Genomic DNA, 23,820 nt, shown 5'->3' with positions numbered 1-23,820 from the left:
ATTTCACTTGTACACGTCATGTGAATTTGAGATTTTTTGGCATTACCTCTTGGTTTCGCTGATTTACTCAGTACCTCCATTTGTCTTGGATTCCTTTTCAATACCCAATTCATCAGAATTGGGTTTTGAGTCTCTTTGTTTTGTTTGAAGTATTTTTTCCATTTTCATTTGTTCGTAGATTAGTGTTGATTTCTGCATAGTACTGATTTTTTTATTAGAAAGGTGAGGGGGTTTTTAGTTTTCTTTATACATGAAATTGATTCAGTTGTTATATTTGGTTTATGACATCTCTGTTATTTGTTGAAATATACCTTGTGTTAAAGGCTGTAATGCCTTTAAATTATATTGATGAGTTACTTGTTTCTGAGAGGAAGGGATATTTAAGAAGAGCATCACCTGTCAATTCTTCTTTAGAAAGCTGGTCTTAATGTTGCATTTTTGGAAAAATGTGAACTGCCACATTGGTGGGAAAATGAGAAACTGGGAAGTATTTTTGGTATTGCTTCTGGTTAAATTATTTACCAGTGAAGTGTCAGGTGACAGTGGCTGGAAAAAGTAATGAGCTGAAAGGGAAATGGAGCTGCTCTTTCCCAGGCTGCTTTTCTTCTAAAGTCTTGAGTTGAGACAACAGAGGCTGATGATACCTTGAGATCAGTACAAATTTCTGAAGTGGGGATTTTTCATGGTTGGTGCAATTGTGAAATTTTTATGAAAAATGTCAGCCTCACACATTTACAGAGTAGTTGAGTTTGGAAGGGCCTTGTGCAGATAATCCAGACCAGCCTTCTGGTCAGAGCAAGATCATCTAGAGAGAGTCGGTCAGCACAGCGTCCGGTTGGGTTTTGAGTACCACAATGAGTGGAGGCTCTAGAACTGCTGTAGGTGTTATGCTCCAGTGTTCAGCCACTGTCACAAATGAGTGGTTTGACTGGAATTTCCTGCATTTCAGTCTGTGTCCATTTGCTCTGATCCTTTCATGGGATGCCACTGAGAGGAGCCTGGTGCTGTCCTCTCTGTTCTTCCCTTCCCCACCCAGTTAGGGAACACACAGTGGTGAGATCCCACTGAGTCTCCTCTGTTCAGGCTGGACAGTGCTAGTGCTCTCATTCACTCTTTGACAGATGCTCCCATGTTTGTGGTCCTTCCCTGGTCTGACAGCAGGGTGTCCCTGTCTCTCATACTGGGGAGCCTAGAACTGAGCCTGGCACTGGAGTCACCAGTGCTGAGCAGAGTGGAGAGATTGCCTCCCTTGTCATGCTGTTTGTGCTCTGCCTAGTGCAGCTGAGAACTGCTTCCAATTTTATTACTTAATCAACTCTTACCAGTCCTTCCTACACCTATTTTTTACATATGCTTGGAAAATTATGAAAAATATTAATCCAGTTAGTTTTTTTCTTTTTATACTGGGTGTTTGCCTAGTAATGATTGAATGCTGTCAAGGTTTGTATCAGTATTTTGCTTGTTGTCACTCATAGTGGACATTAAATCTCTGTCTGGTATGAAATCTCAGTTTTTAGAGTATTCTTTTTAGTAAGATAAAGATTTTTCACTAGTGCTTTTGCTTCACTATGAGGCTTTTCTATTGGTACTAGAAAAAAATTCTCTGGATGCTCTGAAAATATTAATTGATGTATGCAAAATGAAATAATACTACTGATTACTAAGATTTTTTGTCTGTTGAGTAGATTGAATTTTTAATGGGTTCTGTTGGGGTTTTTTATAGGCTGACCAAGGTCCAAATGCTTGTGAATGTCACGTTTGCAAACAAGAAGCCTCAGGACTAACAGTCTCTGCACTTGCAACTGGACGCCTGCCTGCTGGGCACCAGTTCATGAATCCTGAAAAACCTGCACATCCTGCACTTCATCTTTATCCTCACATCCATGGACATATACCATTGCATACAATTCCTCATCTGCCTCGTCCACTTATCCATCCCACCTTGTACACTGCTTCTCCCTTCACACACAATAAGGTAAGCCTGAGCAAGGAGATGGATGCATCCCCATCTCAGGAAAAATTCTGTACAACTGTGTAAACCAGCATGAATGAGTATCAGTGGAACAATGAAAAGTTGCTCCAAATTGTGGTTTGGTTCTAATATTCCTTTTGCAAGGAATGCTGAGGGACAGGGAGTGAGATTCAGAACTGCTGGAAGGTTTGTACAGAATGGCTGAGGGTATTTTTTCATCAGGAAGAGTGATAATGTGTGCAGTGTGATTAGAAAGCATACTGAGTCAAATGAGGCTTGCAAGGTGGAAGCAGTGATAGATCTTCAGTCAGTGTAAGAGAACTAATTTAGTCTTCATTTTATATGTATCAGAAAAAATTTAGTATTCTGTTTTGGCAATAATAATCTGAGATTTGTTGTTAAAATGTTTGTGAATTCTTCTTTTTTTTCTTTTTTCTTTTTTTTTTTTTGTTTGTTGGGATTTGTTGGGTTTTTTGAGCAAACAGAAACATAGGAGTCTTATTTCATATTTGTGAGGGGGTTTTTGTCCTTCAAGAGAACTTGTGTTTCAGCAGGTTCTGCAAAATTCTTTTGACCTTAAACTCATAAATAATAAACAAGAGAGAGGTGTGGAACAAGAATTGGGACCAAGTGACAGCTTTTCAGAAATATGAGTTAAACCCAAGCAGTCCTGTTAATGGGGATGTTGTTTCACATATGTTTAAAGCAGCTGAACTGTGGGTGCTGCTGAGAGGGGCAAAAAAGCCTTTGTCATTAGGTACATCTTTGTCTTCTCCTGGTCTGATCCACTGGTCAAGGTTGCAAGGAGAGTAGAATAATCCATCAAGATGACTTACTTGCTCTTTTTGTCCTTCTTAACATCCACTTTGGGTTTTCCTCTCTTGGGTGTCCCTTCCTTACCTCTGCTCCATAGCTGCAATGTGCCAGCAACAGCCCATTGCTGTTCTCTTGAAACCATGTTAAGTATTTATTTGCACCCATGTATTTGAATTTTCTTCAGTGCAGGTTATTCCAGCCCCTCCCACTTTCACCATTAGGCAAATAATGAAAATCTTTCTTTATAAAAAAGGGAGACTAGGTATTTAAGTAGTTTGTTTGGCCATGAGTCTCGTGTCTGAAATGTCTTTGGACTCAGCTGATATTTTTAATATCTTTATCTATAATATCTATGTCTTCTTCTGCATAGCTTTTAATTTGCATCAAATCTAGTATAAAAAAAAAAAACCTGCTTTTCCTTTTTAAATGTGGCAGTATTTGAATATAATGTTTATGTTGCATGAGGACTCTGGGAGAAAGGTCATTTTAGAATGTGTATAAACAATTTCAGCCGGAAGAAATGGGGTGAGCCCAAAAAACTTGTCTCTATAAAACAAGAAAAAAAAAAAATCTGTGCTTCCTTTTTTTCCCCCCAGTTGGTTCTTAAAATGAAAGGGTGTATTCCTTGCTTATTAATTTTAAGTTAGGAACCACTTAATACTTGAAAATTAAAAGAAAGGAAGAAAATAATTAGCTTTTGCTTATGTGTTTTATTTCTTTTTCTCTTGCTCTTATTTTCAAAGCTGAAGTGTTTGTAATCCCATTTTCACAATTGTCTTCTGTGGTAATGATTGTCATGTCAGAGAAAATGAGATTGTTTAGGCAGCTCATGCTTTGAAAGGCAGTAATTCCTAGCAAGTTCTAAATTCATACAAATACTGGTTTTAATTATGTATTGACACAACTGTTTTTTGAGATTTGGGTATTTTGTGTTCATCACTTAGTTGATTCTAAAAGCAGTACTTTGTGAGTGTAAAATGCATACATGTATGTTCAATCTGTGTAACATATGCATTATAATTATCAACAAATTAGCCTTTTTATCTTTCTGGGAAATAGTGTCTATTATGCTTTTGATAATGCTTTTCCCAGTTAAAACACTATAATTTGAATATTGGTGTTGGAGTGATTGTGCAAGCAAACAGAATATTAATGGGGAAAATACTCTTTTTTTTTTGTTGTAGGCATTACCACCAGCTCCAGTTCAGAATCATACAAACAAGCATCAAGTATTCAATGCATCTCTCCAAGATCATATTTATCCAAGCTGTTTTGGGAGCACTCCAGATTGGAATAGCTCTAAATTTATAAGTCTTTGGGGTTCAGAAGTGATGAATGACAAGAACTGGAATCCTGCTACATTTTTGCCTGACACAATTCCTGGTGAGGGTTTGTCACTACTTCACACTGACTAGTTAAAAGCCTTATGTTTTATGTTTCTTTTCAGGAATGGTGGGTTTTAGAAGATGGGATTCTGGCAGATTTGCTGCCACTTCTACTCCAGTTGGGCAGAAAATTGGAATATAAATTCTTATGTACTGGGGAGAAGATGCTAAAGGCAAACAAATGTGCTGGTTTTCACCTATGGTCATTGTAGAATTATGTTGGTCTTCAGAAGTTTAGTATTGTAAAGGAAAACTTAAATAACTTGTAGACTTCTCAAAAGCCTGCCTTATTTCTGCAGGGTAGTAAGAGCACTGGTAACAAGGCACTGTGTCCTACTTCTTATAATGCACACAGATAACCACATTGTCATTGAGAAAGAGGCATAAATCAAGAAAACGATTAATTTAAGCCAAGAAGCATTTGGAAATCCTAATGGTTAAAGTGAAAGAGAATAAAAGGAAAATTAGAGAGAGAGAGAAATCTTTCCATTCACATCCTAGCAAATACTAAAAAGCCTTTATTTTATTTGTCCTGTATAAAAAAGGAGGCTTGGGGGTTTTCTGTGTTGGCTTTCTTTTTCAGACTCATCTGCTGCTAAGTTGTTCAAGCTACTACAGTGATACTTAAAAAGAAAGGCATTAAAAACATCCAGAAAACTTCCCCAGTGGAACAGCTCATCCATTTACAAATGTAGTTGTGGGTAGCTGTTCCAACAGATGGTTGGTGGCAGACTCATCTGGAAGGTCTATCACAAAGGTGTTTCTGTTAACTAGAATTTCAAATAAATAAATAAATGGTTTATCATTTTGTATTGATAAATGGATGTGTTGTTTCATCTTACAATTTTGTTGTGGCCTACCTGGATTTCAGATAGTAGATATTATATATTTAGCATGTTAAAATGTTGTCCAATTAGAATTTTTCAATTATAAATGGATGAAGATATCTGTAGCACATTTGCTACGTGTTAACATGTTTAGTAACATTCTTAGAATTCTGTCTTCAGGGTTTGTGATTCTACTCTGGTACTTCCCAGCACATTTTGTTACAGCTACATTATCTGGCAGGATGGAGGGGAAAGGAGGATTCCCTTCACTAATCCTACTAAGCCAACATTAACAATATATCCTATGTCTGCATCTGAATTATTGAATGTGTAATTTAAATCCTGTAAAGACACTTCAGTAATTATGTGATTCTTAATTACTCCTTGTGTTTCAATTGAAGGGAGTGATATATTAGCACCAGCACTCTCAGAAATAAGACCCGAAGCACTTCCTACTACATCTAGCAATGAGACAACAGCAGTTACTGACAGCAAAGAGAAAAAAAATGCTGCCAAGAAGAAATGTCTGTACAATTTCCAGGATGCCTTTATGGAAGCTAATAAAGTTGTCATGGCAACCTCTTCTGCCACTTCTTCTGTCTCCTGCACAGCAACTACAGTGCAGTCAAGCAGCAACCAGTTCAAAGTATCATCCAAGAGACCTTCATCAATAGGTAAGGATTTGTAGTACATGTAGCTAACTATAAGGGTTTATACAAGTGTTTAATTTAGTAATATCATGCATCTTGATGATTTTTGTTAATTGCTGTTATTATTCTTGAGTTAGTCTCTGTACTTCTGGATTGAAGAACTGTGTGGAAGACTTTGATGTTAGGGTTGGAAATTGGTAATAGAAATTAGTTGAAATACTGCTGATTTTTATAGAAGCTGAGAATATACAGTACTCTATATGATTTTATGGGGACTTACTAATTATTTTTAACTGTAAGTGGTTTCTTTTTTCCCACCAATTTAGGTGAAGTGTTCCACAATATTAATAAAGAGGACCATAGACATTCTGCACCAGTTGCACCACGAAATAGTCCTACCAGTTTAGCATCCCTTCCTTCACTGTCTCCTGCTGCACTGTCTCCAGCCTCCACACCACATCTTCCAAACCTTGCTGCTCCTTCTTTCCCCAAAACTGCTGCAACAGCCCCTGGATTTGTGGATCCTCATTCAGGTCTTTGTCCTACTACAGTTGCACCTCCTACTTCAACCACAGACAGCTCTGTAAGTGCCCCACCAAGTGTCTGCAGGTAAGTTTGTTGTTATTCTTGCCATTCTTTTTTATTCAATAGAAAGTAAATGAAAATACAGATACCTCTTCTCCTTTGCCACTGGTTGCAGTGTGAAAGCTGTGTTTGTGTTCAGCAAATGAAACCAAATGCAAACACTTAGTATGTAACTTGGTGTGAGACTTCACATACATGATTTCCATTGTACAATCCAGTTACTGAATTTAGAGGCTTGAAAACAAATGTTTGCTCACTTCTAGAAATATTGCCTGGGATATACAAATCAAACTGTTCTTTCTTACTCTAATTACTGGTTAATGATTGCTGCTGCTGAGACACAAACCTCTTGTATAACATACTGTTTTCTGTCATTTTGGCATTACATGGCAAGCAGGAGTGGAAAGATGTAAAAACTTACTCTTACTCTGTAATTTAGCTCAAAATATAAAGAGGTCATACCTGGTTTTTAAACCTGCCATGTAGTGACACATTTTCCTGACTGCACTTAAAACTTCTTAGATATCAGTCCTACCATTTATACAGTGGTTTTAGTGTGAAAGGATGTTGTGATTTCTGAAGGTTTTCAAAGGTCTTGGAGGTGGGAAGGACTTTGGTGGAGCTGTCTTCTGATAATGTTATGTACTGTGGCAGGCTGACAATGGTGGCAACCCTTTGATGTGTCTGAAGGGTGGAGGCATAACAGAAAAGCAGTTGAGTCATTGCTCTAAGCTCTATGACCTGTGGGGCTGTGATCATGGATGCTATGAATGTAGTCTCCTGGCTGCTTTAAGTTTCTGGAAGATGGTGTGAGATTTAGGTAGAGTTTTGTAAATGCTTCTAAAAATGTCCTTGTTTCTGTTATCAACTGGTTTTACTGATGATGACTCAAGATAAGTAACTGTTCTTTCATACGTGAGAAATTATTGCAGTTTTGTAAAGAATTTTTCTTACCTAGTGCAGGGAGATAATTGAATATGGACACAGTAGAAATCCAACTTTTTATCATTGTTTCCAGGTGCTAACATGATATTTTTTGCGTGGGAAAAAAAAAAATGAACTGAGAGAGACTCAGAAGCAGTGATTGTATTCTGGGGAGGGGGAGTGAAGTTAGAAAGAAGATTTATATGTATTTTGTAGATAAGGCAGAATATGGCCTGTTTTCACCTTTCTAACATAAGAACAAAGAAAAACTAATGATAGACAAGAGAGGGGTTTTTTTAATGCTACTTTCTTTTGAAGCAAAATCACCTTGGTTTTAGAAGACCTGGGCAGTAGAAATGTTGTGTGCAGTTACACAGAGCTCTGGGGGAATCAACTGCCATGTACCTGCTTATTGAAGAGATGTGCTAGTATTTCCCCTTCAAGTTGCAAACAGGGTAATGGAAACTTTTAGGTTTTAGCCGACCTTGGGTTTTTATTTAAGTCAAGAGATTGAAAATATATCTAAAACCAGGAGATTTGCAGCTGCATTTGAAACCTTCTTGATGTCACAAGTGGTAAAAGGGGAAGAGTTTCAAAACTATTCCATTAAAAAAAGCTAGAGTCACTACTTATAGTTTACATGTTTAAAGCCAGGAAGAACTGTTCCAAAACTCACTCTCTAGGCTGCTTGTTCAGGGCATCATTAAATTTGTTTTTCTATAGCTCACTTTCCTATGTATCATTTTATCCTACTGCTTGGTTTTGAATTTCTCCATTTGTAAGTTGGTGGATGAAAGCTTTAGGATGGCTGAAATCCCAGTTTGAGAACCATTGTTCCTGTTAGAGACAGGAACATGTATATATATATTTTTTTAAATAGTGATAATAATAATGTTGGTGCTGCTATTATTATTATTATGGGTTTATTTATTATCATTAGGGTTTTATAAGCTTTTTCTTTTTAATTTGACACAGTGATCCTGATTGTGAGGGCCATCGCTGTGAGAACAGTAACACGTACGATCATCAGCAGTATGATGGAGAGGAGAGCCAGGATGAAGATAGCTGCTCAGAGCATAGCTCCAGTACCTCAACTTCCACAAATCAGAAGGAAGGAAAATACTGTGACTGCTGTTACTGTGAGTTCTTCGGCCATGGAGGAGTAAGTTTTTGTATTTTAAATTGCTTTTGTTTGCTCTTTTGCCACTTCCTCATCATAAGGTTGCATGTGATTTATCAGACTGCATCTTAGGGGATGGCATTGGAACTCACTTAAGAAGTTTAAAAGGAGTTGAAAAGTAATTTTCCTCTTTGAAATGAGGGATTGAAATAAACCTTTCCAGTTCAAAGCATTTAAGAGCAATAAAAATGACTAAAAGATTTAGGAAGCAACTGACTTGGATAATAGATGCCATATTTGACTGAAACTGCAAACAGGGTCATTGAGCCATTTAAATAACTTCACAAAATTCATTTGCTCCTCTGTAGTACTGTAGTTAGAATGAATGTGATGAGGCTGGGTAAAAGTACCCTTTATATAGGATATTAATTTAAATCTTTATGGCAATTCATGAGCTAGTCTGCTATCTGTAAAAATAGCAATCCTCAAAGTATTCACTTTATTCCAATTTTTAAAAAAGGACCAAAAAAAAGAGAAACTCTAGATTCTTAGCTAAAATATAACACATTAATTTTTTCTTAACTTGTAAATCTGTGTATGGCCTGTTTTTAATAATCAGTTTACTGATACAATTAGAGTCACTGGCATTTTTCCTATTTGAAGTAAAAGCTCAGTTTATTTGCCATGTATTCGATCAGGTCAGTTTCATAGTTCTTCAAGTGAATTAAAAGCCCCTGCCCTGTGTTTTAAAGGGGCCAGGGAAGGCATCCCATTTCTCCTTGAATGCTCCCACCATGTCCATGCTTGATTTGTGTTTGATGGTTACCTGACTGCACAGTAAGTTATTCATTTTGCTGAAGTGACAGAATGTGACAGGATTTTTAAGTTAATAGGCTTTGTTTTGCTGGTTTGGTGAGTTGAACCGGTGTAGCTGTGAACAGATGGGCACCAGGTCTGGTACAGGAGCACAGAGGGTAAGGCATCAGGAGGGGAGAGGCAGTGAGGAGTTGAGAGACAGGAACAGTGGTTGGAAATACAGATATGGAACATGATGCAAAGATTCCACTTGCAGCAGTGTTAAGTTATTGATGGGACTCTGCTGGAGGATGAGCTGGCAGGCTTCAGTGCAGGATAACCAGCCCTTCACAGATACAGCCCAGAGGCCTGTGTAGCCCAACCTCTGAAACAGATTTCACAGGAAATAAAGACAGAGCAAACATCTGCTCCTTTGAAATTTTCAAATACAGCTTCCCATTCACAAGAGAATATGGAAATAAAAGTCACAGTATTTTTTCCTGCTTTTAAAGGTTATTTCTTTGTCTTTTTACTCATGCCATGCTCCTCTGGATCAGCTGTTCTTTCAGTTGGAAATTGTAGTTCAGAAGCCAGCACCAAGTCTGGCAGGTCTGTTGCCTGTTAAATACACTTTAGGTTCACATAGAAACAATGAGCTTGATAGTCAGGTTTGGACCTCCCGTGTTGTTTGAAGGGAGAGTATTTTGCTATTTCAAAATCTCAAAAGCATAAAGTCAGTGAAATTTTTCCATTTAGTCACTAAATTTTTGTGCTGTGTCCTTCAGCCTCCAGCTGCACCAACCAGTAGAAATTATGCGGAGATGCGAGAAAAGCTTCGTTTACGTTTAACAAAAAGGAAAGAGGAGCAGCCGAAGAAACCAGATCAGATCTCTGAAAGGGAAAGTGTTGTTGACCATCGAAAGGTGGAAGACTTGCTACAGTTTATAAACAGCTCTGAAACCAAACCTGTAAGCAGTTCTCGTGCAGCCAAGCGAGCCAGGCATAAGCAAAGAAAGGTAAGATGTGAAAGTATGTTCATCCTAGCCCTCACACTTCTGAATCTCTGCACTCCCCTCAAGTATGCCACTGTGTGCTGATTTTTCCTAATGCTGTCATTGTGGTTTGTGGTTCACTGCCAGTTTGTTTTTACACAACTGGCTTACCTGTTCAGGGGCTACCTGAGGAGTTATGTACCAGACTGGGAGGATTCCTGAAAATGCCCTTGTCATGTGTTTTGCTACGAGTCAGCTTTATACTGGAATTTCCCACACTTCAGAAGGTTATTTCTGAGTATCAGAAATGTTATCAATTTTATTGTTTTGTAGCATTGACATTTAAAAGTGAGGGAAATTAACAAGTCAGTGTTTCTGTACTGGGATAATGGTTTTGATAAAGTATTTCTGTAGGAAGCCAGGAAACATAGGTCAGTGCTTTTATGAGAGAGGAACAGTTGCATTTGGTATTTTTAGAATAATTGCACTGAGCACCTTGCTGTCCCGATTGACAGAGTTTAAGTGCTGTGCCACGTGATGACACAAAGGGTCATCACCCTGAGCTGGAGTGGCAAGCTGCAGAGAGGGGGCAGGGAAGAAAAAAATACAGGTTGCTTTCAAATATAAATTGGCAAAAAAGCTTTCTAAGAAACTCCAATGTGTAATAGTGAAATTATTTTTTTGGAAACACTATTTGCTGAGGATAATATAGAGGAAATATGAAAAAGGAATAACAGAGGAAATGCCCCTTTTTTTTTAAGTTGGAACAGGCAGGAAACCTTTTCTTAGAGCAGTTCAAGTATCAGCCATAAGTATAAAGTTCAAGGCACAATGTAATTGGTTGCTGAATGCTTTTGATTTCTGGTAAGCGTGTTATGTGATCACACTGTAAATATTTTCTTGTTTGTGGATTTTCTTCTGGCACTACTTCTGCCTTCTTTAAATGCTTCCATGGGTTTGGAATACATAATTTAAATTCTTTATGTTTATGTTGTAGCACTATTCAGCATCTTGAGGGTTTAGTGGATTATTTATAAATAAAATAAACTTTGTAGAGTTTGCGATGCAAAATTCACTTTGCTCATACAGTGCAGTTTGAGCATAAGAAGTGGAAAATTCCCATAGGGTCATTCTCATGAGTAATTCCCATTTTTTGAATGACTTCTGTAACTGTGAAGAAGTAATGCCATACAGATGCCTCTAACTGTGCAAGAAAATAAATGGTCATGGTTGCTTTCATTGTATGACTTTGTTTCATTTTGCTAATGATGCAAGATCAATGCTGCCCAGCAAAGTTTTAGGCATTGGCAGTACTGACTGGCAAAATCCCTTATGTCTTTGTTTTGGTTAATGAACTAATGGCTGACAATGGAAATCTGCCATCCTTAGGATTTTTGACTACTTCTAATGTAACTGTTATTTGCTTAGTGTTTTGGTGCAGAATGTTTTTAATTATTTTTTTCCTAACATTCCTGATCTCTGAAACAGCAACTCTGCTACCATAGCAAGAGAACAGGTAAATGATACAACCTGATGTGAGCTGAGTTACCTTAGAAACACACTCAGTCTTTGAGAAGGAATCTGAATATTTTGTACCTGTAGAAAACTTTGATGTGAAGTTAGGCGTAGCAACAGGGAAGAAAGGATCAACAGCTGGTATTAACAATGGTCAAATGAGTTACAGAAACAGAAAATGGGAATAGAGAAAGGATTGTAATATGTTTAAAAGGGCAGCCTTTGTATACTTATTTGCTTGCTCCGCTGAGTTACAGATTTAAATATGTTCGTATGTTCACATCCTAGGATTTATAACATTCATAAAGAAAAGTAGTAATAATCCCTCAAACTCTTTATTTCTATAATATTTGTCACTTTCAATAATCCTATTGTTACTTTGCAGCTTGAAGAAAAAGCTCGACTTGAAGCTGAAGCCAGGGAGAGGGAGCATCACCAGCTGCTTGAGGAGCAGAGGCGGCGTGAGGAAGAGGAAGAAGAGAGACTGAAACAGGAATTACAGCGGCTCCAAGAGCTTCAGCAGTTGCGGGCTGTAAAGAAAAAGAAGAAAGAGAGAACAAGTAAGGACTGTGCAAAGGCAGAGCTGCTCACTAGGAACTGCCAGGCAGTGAAGGAACCTGTCCCAAACAGCCCTGAAGACATTCAGAATGGTACCCTTGAGCAATCAGAAAAGATAGAAACCTCAGCTGGTTCACTGTCACGACATGTGAATCACACAGAACAGAGGCCAGTTCTAGAGACAGGCTGTGAACTGTCCAATCCTGTCAACACTAGAGACTCAAAGCTGCTTTATCAGAAGGAGGGCAGTGTAAAGCAGCATGAGCCCCTCTCTTTTCTGCTTGATATTATGCATCAACATAAAGAAGGAAACAGCAAACAGAAACTAAAACAGATGAACAAACAGTGTGTTGAACAAGTGAAAAAGCCTGTTGAATCCCCCAAAGCAGCTGAGATTCAAACTAAAACCAGAAACCAAATAGAATCCAAAGCAAAAGCAGCAGAGCTCCCACCACTTGCAGAACCTAAAAAGGATGAGAAGAAATTAAACAATAACAACAAAAAACAGTTGAACCATGTAAAGGAAGAGAAAGCACCCGTAATGAGTGAATCCCCATCACCAAGTGAACAGCAGCAAAATAATAAGCTAATACTTGCAGATTCTCCTCAACCAAAAGGCAAGAACAAGAAAAACAAGAAGAAAAAAGGGGACAAAGTCAACAATTCCATTGGTAAGTGTGTAAGAAAGTTGAAGAACTTGGCTTATGTTTTGTTCTTACCATATTCCAGAAGTCTGATGTATTTATCTTCAGGCATTCCTGCCAATGTCAATCAGATAAACTGAAAAACTGGTGTCAGGAAAAGTCAAGTCGTTGGAATTGCAACAATTAAGAGATGGATAGTGTTTTAGTAAGGAAGTGTAGGATGCTTTTAAAAACAAATGGATAAGCATATGCTCTAGGTTTTGTAGCGGGTTTGTTAGTTAGGCTTTCCAGGAGACTGGCTTTCTTTTCTTGCTTAAAATAAATATATTGTTTAATTTGATGCTATGTTGAAATCCATTTTGAATTTCTTTAAAAGCAAGATTGTTTCTCATACAGCACTAAGAGTATAGTATGAACTTGGTCTTACTGTTTAGGCAAGGGAAGTAAGGGGATTCTTCAGTCAAAGAATGGTCATTCATGTATGGTCATTCAAGTGTGCATTTTTTTCAGTGGAAATAATTCCTTTCTTATATTAATTACATCAGCAGGTAAATAAATTAATGCAGAAACTAATTTACTATTTTTTATTTGCCAGAGGGAAAAGCTGTAGTTGGATGTTAATTAGTTGATAAAGTTGAGTGTTAATATGTTCTCCATATTAACTCATTCTAGTCAACAGAATTATTTTTATTTCTCAGAAATAATAAAACTGTAGAAGATTGAGTTAAGTCAAGCAAGTTTCACTTGAATAATTTTATTTACAACTTATTTTTTGTTTGCCTGAACTCATCCAACAGCTAATACTAGAGCTGAGAAGCACACACAGTTCTGGCCCATTGGCTTTGTCAGCACCATAGTCAAACTGCTTTCTCAGGCAACTCTTTATTCCTGCACATCCTGGGTCCCTCCTGGGACTACCAGTTGGGATGGCAGCTTTGTGGTGTGGACATCTGTCTGCTTGGAGCACCCAGTCATTCTCCTGGGATCACCTGGTAGCTGAGTGTTAACATTGCATGAATTCAGTGTACACCAGTTCTTGCTGCTGTTCTGACTGCTGAGCACAGCAAGACAGGAGACCTTCATGCCTTGGCAGTCTCTGCCAGTGTTTCAGAATACTTACTTTTGTTAAGCTTTGTTACAAAAATACAAAGCTAATTCCTGGTTGCAGGAAGTGCTAGGGATTTTTTTAGTGATTTCTTGGTTGGATTGGATCAGCCCACTATCTCTGTTGTCAAATTTGATGCCTAATGTTTCCATTTTATGTCAGCCAAGCAGCAATGCAGTATAGAACCATTTTCTCTGACACTTTACTTCTTGTACGTACTCTGTTGTGGTGTATTTGGGTTTTGGCTCTTTTAATTTACCAAGAAGAATTTACTGCAGTGATTGGAGCAAGACAGAGCTCTCCAGGACTGGGATCAGAAAGAGAAGACTGGAGACATTTGAAAGAGAAAATGTGGGAGAGGGTGTTTACTGTAGGAGAATGCAGGTACCTTCCTGCATCTTATCCTCCTCCCTGCCCCCACCATTTTTTTTCTCCTGCTTAAGTCAAAGTATACTTGCAATTTCTAAAAGTTAATATTTAAATGTGAAAAAATACATGGACATGTTTCTGAATTTGTCAAGCAAAAATTGTGCTGTTCTCTATAGACTTGGGACTGGATTTTTACTTTAAGTCGTTCTGACTTGAGAGCTACAAGAAAAAAAAAATTATAACTACATGAAAAATCATGTATTACAGAATCTAAGATATAGGGCCGATGTACCAAATTAGCAAAGACACAAAAATTGAACTGAGAAAAAAACAGTAGAACTAGGGTAATTGAGAGAACATGAAAAGATGGAAACAAAGCTAGGGGGGTTTAACTGAGTTTTCAAATGAAATGTTAAAGCAGTAAATATTACTGCTTTTGGTGAGATATCTCTGTTTCTTAAAGAAATTTCTTCTGGCAGAGTATTTTTACCCCTTGTTATAAAAGGGCTGAAGAAAGCCAAGAGTGTTAGGGAAGCCCTGTGTTTGTAGGGCTTTCTGCTTCCTCAGAAGTAAGTCCAATAGCAAACACATGAAACTTTTAAAAACTACCATGAGTGTCTTTACCATGAGTTGTCTGTTCTCATCATCTCAAGGATTCTGTAGTCAGGTGTGTCCGTGGTGGTTTTGGTTACTTGCTTTGTCACACCTGGTTTTTGAAATGTGTTGTAAAGCTGCTTCAGAAATGAGACTGGAGTGTATATGCATGAGAAAGAAGCTTCAAGAGGAAAATGTTCAAATTGGTCTCTACAGAAATGTGTGGTTTCCAATGCATTTCTTTTTAAAGTCTAAAAGAGAACCATATGCTGAGATAGTACAATATACCAACAGGCTCTGTGGTGACCTCTTTGCTCCAGTTATGGCCATACAATTCAAGTCATACATTAATGTGTTAAATATTTGGGCTTGGTTTTTTTTTAATAAATTATAATGGTTGCTAGCGTGAGTTAAACTCTTGCAGACACAGCTTGATCATCATGTCCCAGAGGGAGTACAGGAACTCTACAACCCAGAAGTTTCCAAGTATTTTTCTTTATAAATACTGCTTTAAAAATGTTTCTAGAGCTACATTTTTAGTAGTAAGACCAAAAATTTCAGGCATTAAACAGATATGTGATTCATCAAACTCTCTGTATGATTTGGTTACTCTTATGTGCATTCCAGGTTTATGGTACCTTTTGCAGCCAATGCAATCAGTGAATTTACTGTTAAATCATCTTTTTTACCAATGTAACTCCTTCAAGTCTGGGTAGAGATACTAGTATAGGGGTTTTAAGAAGTGTCTATTTAATTATAAGTATGTATTAATTCAGCATAAATATGAATAATGAATAGTCTATGAGGTTCAGTGAGTTCTCAAGACATCTTTAATGCAGCTTCTTCCTCTCTCCTTCCCCCTTCCCCATGCAATCTAACATAGTGCCATTATTTTTTCTTTGTAGATGATGTGTTTCTACCCAAAGACATTGATCTAGACAGTGTGGAAATGGATGAAACAGAACGAGAAGTGGAGTATTTTAAAAGGTAGAGTGCTGTAATCCCTGTGCATAATGCTGATGTTGCTTCTTTCCATGTGTCATGGTTGTAAAGCAAGCAAAAAACAACACCACAGCAGCCCCCAAATTAATAACTAACTCCTGGCAGAAAAGCCTGTGTTGTAACACATCAAATCCTGTTACAGCTGACATTCTGAACACTGTAACAATCACCAAAGCTGTGATCTGTGGGCACAGCTTATGGCTGAATAGCACAAATTCAGAAGCAAGTGCCAGAATTATCGATGTGACCCCCAGGTTCTCATGAGGGCCTTCAGAATATTCTCAATTACCATTATTTATAAGCAAAGTTTGTGTGAATATATCTTCTGTTGGCCCCACAGGCCAAATACTGATAAATGTTTTTATTTAAAAACACAAAAGTGATTAGGTTTAAGTTTCCAAACAGATATTTCAGAAAGGTTTGATTGTTTTGTTTTCTTCCTTGTTTACAGAAGCTTTAGTGGGGAATTCTTTACTGTACATTAGGCAGAGATGTATAACTGTGGGGTAGTGTCTTACACCAGACTTTAAGGGGAGATGCTTATCTGAGAATCATAGAATGGTTTGCATTGGAAGGAACATTCAAGACCATCTTGTCCCAACCCCCCTGGCATGGGCAGGGACCCCTTCCACTAGAACAAGGCTCAAAGCCTCATTCATCTCACCTAGTACAGTGACAGTAAAAGAATTCTATAAACCTGTGCTTGTGAATGTTTTTTCTTCTGTACTTTTTGGTTGATACTGGGATTTTTGCATCATATTGAGAGTTGGACCCAATGATCCTAGCCCTTCCAACTCGGAATATTCTGTGACTTAGTAACCTCAAAATTCCTCAAATATGAGGAGACAGCTCATGTTTAAACACATGTTCTTCCATAATACTGAATCTGTTTGAATTTGTTCTCCAGTAGTGTTTGGTTGTGCTGGTTCCCCATGAATACATCCTAGTGAGCCTTTTATTGTGGATGCCAAATCTGTAATGGCACAAGTAACTTGGTTTCCTGCAATTGAATAATTTAGGACTCAACAGTAGTATTTCCCAAAGCAACACAAGCCATTTGTTACAAGAAGGGACTTTCAGTATGGATTTCTTTTCTAAATTCATATAGTTTTCATAGCCTCCATGCCTGGGATGTAATGTTTGTCTGGGTCTTGGAAGGAACTGAGTACAACTCCTGCTTGTTATTGCTACAAAATGCATATATCTAATTACTTATGTAGTTACAATGTGCAAGACAATGAAATTGTCACAGGTACATGGTCTCTAGTCTTAAAAATTATTTTTCTAAGTGGTGCCAATTAAAGGATTTTTTTAAATCAAAATACAGGTTTTACAGGTGAAATATGGCATGTGTTAGATACTGCTACTGTTGATACAGTATAAGCCTTTGTTATGAAATATTCTTACCTTCCTTCAAGTTTGCAGTATCTGCAGTAAGCAGAGAAGTTCTGTTCATCAGTTATTTACTCTCAATAGAATGAATGAAACAGTGTATTACATTTGTAGAGGTGCAGTTGAATTTTAGGAATAAATTTGTCAGATGTTATCCAACGGAAGAGTTAGCACGTTAAAGCATGCTTTTTGTAATCTGTTCACTGATTGGTGGACTCTGCTCCTTTACTGTCATCTGTTAGGAAGTGTGTGTAACTGCCTAGGTTTTTATGGATACCTGTTTAGAAAAAGTGGGAAAGCCCTGATGGGTGCTGCTTTTGGGGACAAAACCAGCTCCTTAATGCCATTAAGGCACCTTTAATACTTAGGTTCTCTACCATTTGTTAATGCCCAGCATAATACTTGGAAGGCTAGTAGCATGGTTTGTTCTAATAACCCTACATGGAAATGAGCTGCACAGGCTTACTGAATTCATATTTTTCACTTGTAGTTCATTCATCATCTCCTCTTCATGTTGTGTAGTGGTATAATAGATGGATACCTTAATTACACCCTGACATCATGATTAATATTGCATTGCTTCTAACCAGCACAGAAAGAAAAAAATAAGTTGATTGTAGTCTTCCACTGTACCTGTTTTATTGTGCTCCTTCTGACTGCCCCCCTTTTTTGGCTTTCAGTTGTTAGAGAAGCAGTGTAACCTTCCAGAGAGAGGTTTGCCCTGCTTTCATGCAGTCGTGCAGCCTTTAGCCTCACCAAGCTGCCCCTTGCCTCAGTAAAGTTCTTCAGATCAGATTAACAGTCCCTGAAAGGCCTGCATGTGGTAACTTTTTCCAGAGTTATTCCATAAACTGTGGTCAGTGAAAGCAAATAAGAGGATTTTTGTTCTGGGGGTTTTTTTTCCAGGCATGTGGGCTACTTATCTGCTGTGTTATAAAGACCTCCTTTCCCTAGGTCTTTTGTCTCCAGTGTAGTTTTCCTGTATTGAGAAGAGAAGCAGCAGTGTCCCGTGCCATTGGTGATGCTGCTTTACACACCATCTACCACTCATTCTTACCCTTTCAGAATTTTTGATGAGTACAGCAATACCATTTCTGTTTCTAGTTGACATTTAACTTGCTTCTGTGCTGCTGAATGTGCAGCATTCTTTGCTACCTCCTTTGCTTAATTCTCATAATGCAGTGGTGTTGAAAGTAACTGTTTTATTATGTAATTGAGTGATGGACAAGTGATTTATTTTTTTTAACGTATGGTTTTGTCTTTCTGAATGAGAGCGTCTCTCCAAAAGAGGGATAACACATGTGGATTGATTTTAAGTATACTGGTTTCACTTTATTGCTTTTTTCCTTTTCAGATTCTGCTTGGATTCTGCCAGACAGACAAGGCAGAGACTTTCCATCAACTGGTCCAATTTTAGCTTAAAAAAAACCACCTTTGCTGCACATTGAAATGACACAATACAGGGAGGAAACCCTGCAGGAATCAATGAACGACAACTCCACTTACCTGTCCTGCTGTGCTGAGAGCTTCTCTGGTCTTGAGCCAGTGCTGCCTTGCCTTGTCCCCAGTGCTGTGTGGATCTGCACTGAACCCTTTGGCCTGATAATTCTTGCGGACTGAAAAATTGCCACTTTCTACCTGAATTTGTTAGCTTGTGTGCTTGTAGTCTGTGAGTGAGACTTACTTGATTGTAGCTGTATGCTGTTGGAGTTGGAACAATAGCTCTTTTCCAGCTCCTTCTGAATGCCTTGGCCTCAGAGACTTAAAATTGCTTAGGCTTGGGTGGAGGCCAAAATACTAGGTTGCATCATCTGCAGTGGCTCCTGTCACTTCTGCATCTAGCTATGTTTTGTCATTCTGACTCCTGACAAAGGAATGGACCTAGTCAGTTGTGCTTTCATCTGCTCCAGAATTCTCCTGACATGACTTCATGAAAAAGAGGCTCTTATGGGACAAGTATTCCCTCAGTTCTTTCACAATCTACTGTTTAAGAGTGTACAAGTTACGCTATTTGTGTTTTGATTTTTTTTCTTCCTGACTTGTAGCCAGCTTGTGTAAGAATACTTGCAGAATGAGAAAATTTAAAAAAGAACAGTACTCACACTATCAAATCTGTTATAGAGTGTATAATTGTATTAACACTGAAGCCTAACTGGCTACTTTTTTAACATATTGTTAAGTAATATTAAAATCATGTCTTTCTTTTTGAAAGATGGAATACATTAGTATGGCAGATGACTTGTGTCTTGCTTTTTTCTGCGTGGGTGGGGAAAGGGAAGAAAGAAACATACCAAAAAGTTTTGTCAAATGAATTTCAGTTTGTGTCAAAACTGGTCATTGAAGGCTTATCAACTTTAATATATTTTCTGTTTGCCAACCATCTGCTAGAGCAAGAAAGATGCCTCCTGATTGCTGAACTAAATTTTTGTGCATTACTGTAATATTTCTATTTCAGTGGATCGTTTGTGAGCAACAAGGTAATACAGAAATTTCCAGTTTAATAGCAGTGCAATAGTGAAGTAGGTAGGTTCAGTGCTGCTGTCAGGTGAATGGTTAACAATATAGTAGTGGTTTGCAGTTCCATAGTATGCCTAGTGAGAAAGAAGATGGGTGATTTAGGAGTTTGAACTGTGTAAAGATAGCACACTTGTAGAGGTTCTCTGATACGGAGACAGCAGAGGCATTTTACTTCTAGGTGACCATACCCAAATTGTAAGGCAGTCGTCTTCTTTTTTTATCTCTTTTTGTTTGTTTGTTTGTTTTTTGTCATCGTTAAGAAAACAAATCTTCCACTCAGCATATATTTGATGTCCTTTCCCAGAACTGTTGCACAGTTTTCTTTTTTCTACTTGTTAACACGTATTTTTCTGTGATCCATCCCCTGGGCTTGGGACTGAATTGCAAGACACAATGTCAGTACACTCAGCGTGGGACTTGGGAAGAAGGTTTGACAGACAATTGCTTTCATGTCCCCTGTGAGGCATGGATGTAGCAGGATTGGGTTGGCTGCAGACCACTGCAACATCTAAGACTTCACACCTCTGTTTTTTGTTCTGGAGCTCCTATCCCAGTGGGTGCTCCTGGTACAGAATACAGTTGCTCAGCTTATACCCAGCCATTGTAGGTAAAGGAACCCTTAGTCTCCTCTTGCAGAAGAGATTTCGAGAACAACACCTGTCTTCAAAATATAGTTCAGGGACATAAAAGGGGCATCTTTTATTGTTCTTCTTCAGAATAAGGTTGAGGAAGGGTTTAATATCAAAAAATTGACATTTTTTGTCAATGCAGTGTTTGTCAATGGATTTTTTTGCTTGTGCTGGAGGAATAGCAGCTCAAACCTAAAAGGTAATATCCATGCCACTCAGCACCAGTTGTTCCAGCAAAACTAAAAAACTGTGTTCTCTTGAAAACACCTGCATCAGTGGAAAAGAATGAACTTTGTTTCTTGGGAATGTGGAGGCTTGCATCTGTTGCAGCCTGAGTTAGATCTTAGTTTTATATCCATATATAAAACGTTCCTGAAGAGACTCCTCGTGTGGAGCAGTGGCTGGGGAAGAAATTGCTGTTAAAACAGCAGAAGCTGGAAGCATATGTGAAACCCAGCTTCTCAGACTTTTTCAGTTCTAAACCATAACACAAGATGGCAGTGCATGTCATCACTTTGGCTAGGATCTCAACAAATTGAGACCTGGGTTGGGAAATCTGTTTCATGTCACATGGATGAATGCTGTTGCAGATCAGACCTTCTCTAGAGTTGGAATGCTTTGAAAGTACTGAGATTTTTAATGGTGCTAGAAAACTCATAGCATTTGTTTTCACTAGGAATTAGATGAGAGAGTTGGCTTTATTCTCTACTAACAAAGCAGTTTAAAGAGTGACACTTGAATGACTGCTTTTCTTTTTTTTGAGATCCTGGGTGAAGACAGCAGAAGTTGTACTTTCTGCATTTGAGGAATGTATGTATGTATTTGTAATATCCTTCAAAGATATTTGCCATGTGCTCCATCGTGGTGTATTGGTACATGTGATGTGCTTCCACACTCTAAACAGAAAGCACCAAGACTGAGTCTCCTTGGATTTGATGTTGTGCAGCTTGAGGAGAAGTTAAAGGCAAATCATTCTTTTTTATAATAATTTCTAAATTAAATGAAGAAAAATCTCCCAGACTAAACCATGTTTGAGGGGAGGTTGTAGCCAGGTGGGGTTTTCTCTTCTCTCAGGTAACCAGTGACATGGTAAGAGGTGATGGCCTTGAGTTGTGCCAGGGGAGGTTTAGGTTCAGGGCTAGGAAATATTTATTTACTGAAAGGGTACTGGTCAGACATTGGAACAGGCTGTGAAGGAGATGGTGGAATTAACATCCCTGGAAGTATTCAAAAAATGTGTGGATGTGGCACTTGGGAACATGGTTTAGTGATGACGTGGCAGTGATTGGATCAAGGTTGGACTTGATGATCTCTGAGGTCTTTTCCAGCTGAAATGATTCTGTGAGTCTATGAAAAGTACTGGCTTCAATTCTATCACTTTGTGGCCTTGGGCAAATGCATTAGTTACTGTTACTCCATTCATTACATGGTTTTATTAAGGATTTGCTGAATTACAAGCTTCTTTCTTAATGCCTAAATTAAGTAAGTAGCTCTGTGAAGTCTGTTGAGGTAAACTTACTGGAAGCAAAAATCATCTTCATTTCAAGCTAACTTTGAGTAGAGGAGACCTCTGTAAATGATATACCATGACAGTAAGTTAAGAGTTCTCATGAGAATTGAAGGGGGAAGGAACTCCCAAGTTTGAGAGTGTCCTGCTTTGATAGCTGTAGTGTATCTAATGCCCCTATTCCTTACTGACTTGAAAGTGTATGAAAGATGGAATCTGAGTTCTGGAGGTGGCTGGTGACATATCTATTTTGTGCCTGCCGATTACCAGAGCTGCTGCTGAATCTGAGGGTGTGGTGCTGTCAGGCATTTCCTTAATGGAAGAGGGCAGAACTGCACAAAATGTGTCTATCTTGAACTGTGTTGATTTTGGAGGCTCTAAGACAACTCTTAAACAGGGATGTCTTATTTCTGCTTGGCATTCACTACTGCTGCTTCCTGAGGTAATGTAACTGAGAGTTCAAAAATCTTCAGAGTGTCTTTTTGCTGTGGCATCAGTGGTACCTAAAACTGTGCAGCTGAGGTTCTGCATGCTGGCAGCACAGATCTTACCACAGGCTGAAAAGAAGATTCATGTGTTAAAAATTAATTCATGTAAGTGTCTGTTGAGTGTGTAGGCGTTTGTTGTGCTCAGTGCTGTTCAAAAAGGCTTTGCAAGTTGCCTTCAGTTTCAGAGAAAGATTAGCTTACCTTCACTTTAGCATGTTGTAGCATAAAGGAGAAATATAATGGTTACTGGAGTAAATGTTTACATTAATATTCACATTTTCACACATCTCCAGTGCAAATGAAGGTGTGTGACCTGCAATTGCAGAAGCTATTCTAAAAAAAAAAAAAAAATCTCTGCTTGCTCTGTTGTAACATACATCTGAGCAAGATTGGGTGTGTGGTATCTTTGTTGTTTTTGGCTCTTTCTGTTTAAATCTCCAGGAAATCTGAAGACTCAAGCCTTTGATAGGGGAATTCTCTGAAGTGAAGTCACAGAAGTGTTGATTTGAGATTCTGCTTTCTTCTTCCTGCCCACCAGAAAAGACCTCTAAGAAGAATTCCAGTTTTCCAGATTTTCAATGCCTTCCTAATGGCCAACAACATGTCTGTCAGCTGTTACCCTGTTTGTCACTTTGTTCATCATAAAAATACTGTATTTTGGACTGTTGCTACGAGTACCTGATGTAAGTGAACTAACATTGGAAGGAAGATGTTTTTCTCTTCTGCTTTCTCCACTGAATAAAGAAGAAGCAATGCCAGCCCTTTTTTTGGGGGGGGGGGGGTAGGGGGCTCATTTCTGTTCTTCACAGATCTGTGTCTTTAGTTTCAGCTTTGCTGCTGCCTTTAGGAGAGTTGGGCCCCTCCTAGCTCAATGCTAGAGATTTGAAAGAAACTCATTGATGTACTCTACATACACCCATGTTGAATAACATGCCAGGTAAACCTGTGTTTTCCTGTAACTACTTTTGAATTTTTACTGGTTTGCTTATAGAAATCGTAAGTATAAATGGGACTTTAAAGTGAATGGTGTCAATTTCTATCTTTCTAAAAAAACAAAGGAGTTATATTTGATTGTGTCCTTTCTGATAGGTTCTTCTCAAGGATGTTTTAAAACCCAGTTTCAAAAAACTGGTGTGAATGTCTCATTTTAGAATGGCTTGAAATGGGTTTTCACATTTGAATCAAGGTCCATAGCATTTAACATGGCTCTTTTATGAGAAATATGCAGTCTTTTTTGTGTTGTTAGTGGCTCTTTGGGCAGAGTGTCCAGGAGAGCAGAGGGTGTGTAGTCTGGGTATTTCTTTAACCTACCTTTTCCTTCCAGTATGTCTGTGTGGCAGAAGTACAGCAGTCCACAAATCTGCATAGAAGGATCTACTGGACACTTCTTTTCTAGAAATTGCCCAAAGACAAGCCCTCTGCCAGTGAGAAGCA

The 23,820-nt window shown here is 38.3% G+C and overlaps 1 protein-coding gene across 2 annotated transcripts in view; it reads left to right on the top strand.

Annotated features, from left to right (window-relative positions):
* FAM193A (family with sequence similarity 193 member A) overlaps positions 1 to 19,483 on the top strand; it is a 77,414-nt gene extending 57,931 nt beyond the window's left edge. For both annotated transcript variants that reach the window (XM_059845304.1, XM_059845303.1), the window contains 9 exons: positions 1,724 to 1,975; positions 3,973 to 4,171; positions 5,402 to 5,674; positions 5,977 to 6,259; positions 8,135 to 8,321; positions 9,860 to 10,090; positions 11,967 to 12,810; positions 15,757 to 15,838; positions 18,600 to 19,483. In XM_059845304.1, coding sequence (XP_059701287.1) covers positions 1,724 to 1,975; positions 3,973 to 4,171; positions 5,402 to 5,674; positions 5,977 to 6,259; positions 8,135 to 8,321; positions 9,860 to 10,090; positions 11,967 to 12,810; positions 15,757 to 15,838; positions 18,600 to 18,693 — 2,445 coding nt within the window. In that variant the 3' untranslated portion in view covers positions 18,694 to 19,483. The remainder of the gene's footprint in view (positions 1 to 1,723; positions 1,976 to 3,972; positions 4,172 to 5,401; positions 5,675 to 5,976; positions 6,260 to 8,134; positions 8,322 to 9,859; positions 10,091 to 11,966; positions 12,811 to 15,756; positions 15,839 to 18,599) is intronic.
* The last annotated feature ends 4,337 nt before the right edge of the window (positions 19,484 to 23,820 follow it).

This window comes from Haemorhous mexicanus, chromosome 4 (genome assembly GCF_027477595.1).
Source record: "Haemorhous mexicanus isolate bHaeMex1 chromosome 4, bHaeMex1.pri, whole genome shotgun sequence".
Classification (NCBI taxonomy): domain Eukaryota; kingdom Metazoa; phylum Chordata; class Aves; order Passeriformes; family Fringillidae; genus Haemorhous; species Haemorhous mexicanus.
The sequence above is the reverse complement of the archived record's forward strand: the minus strand, read 5'-3'. Positions and strand labels throughout refer to the sequence as shown.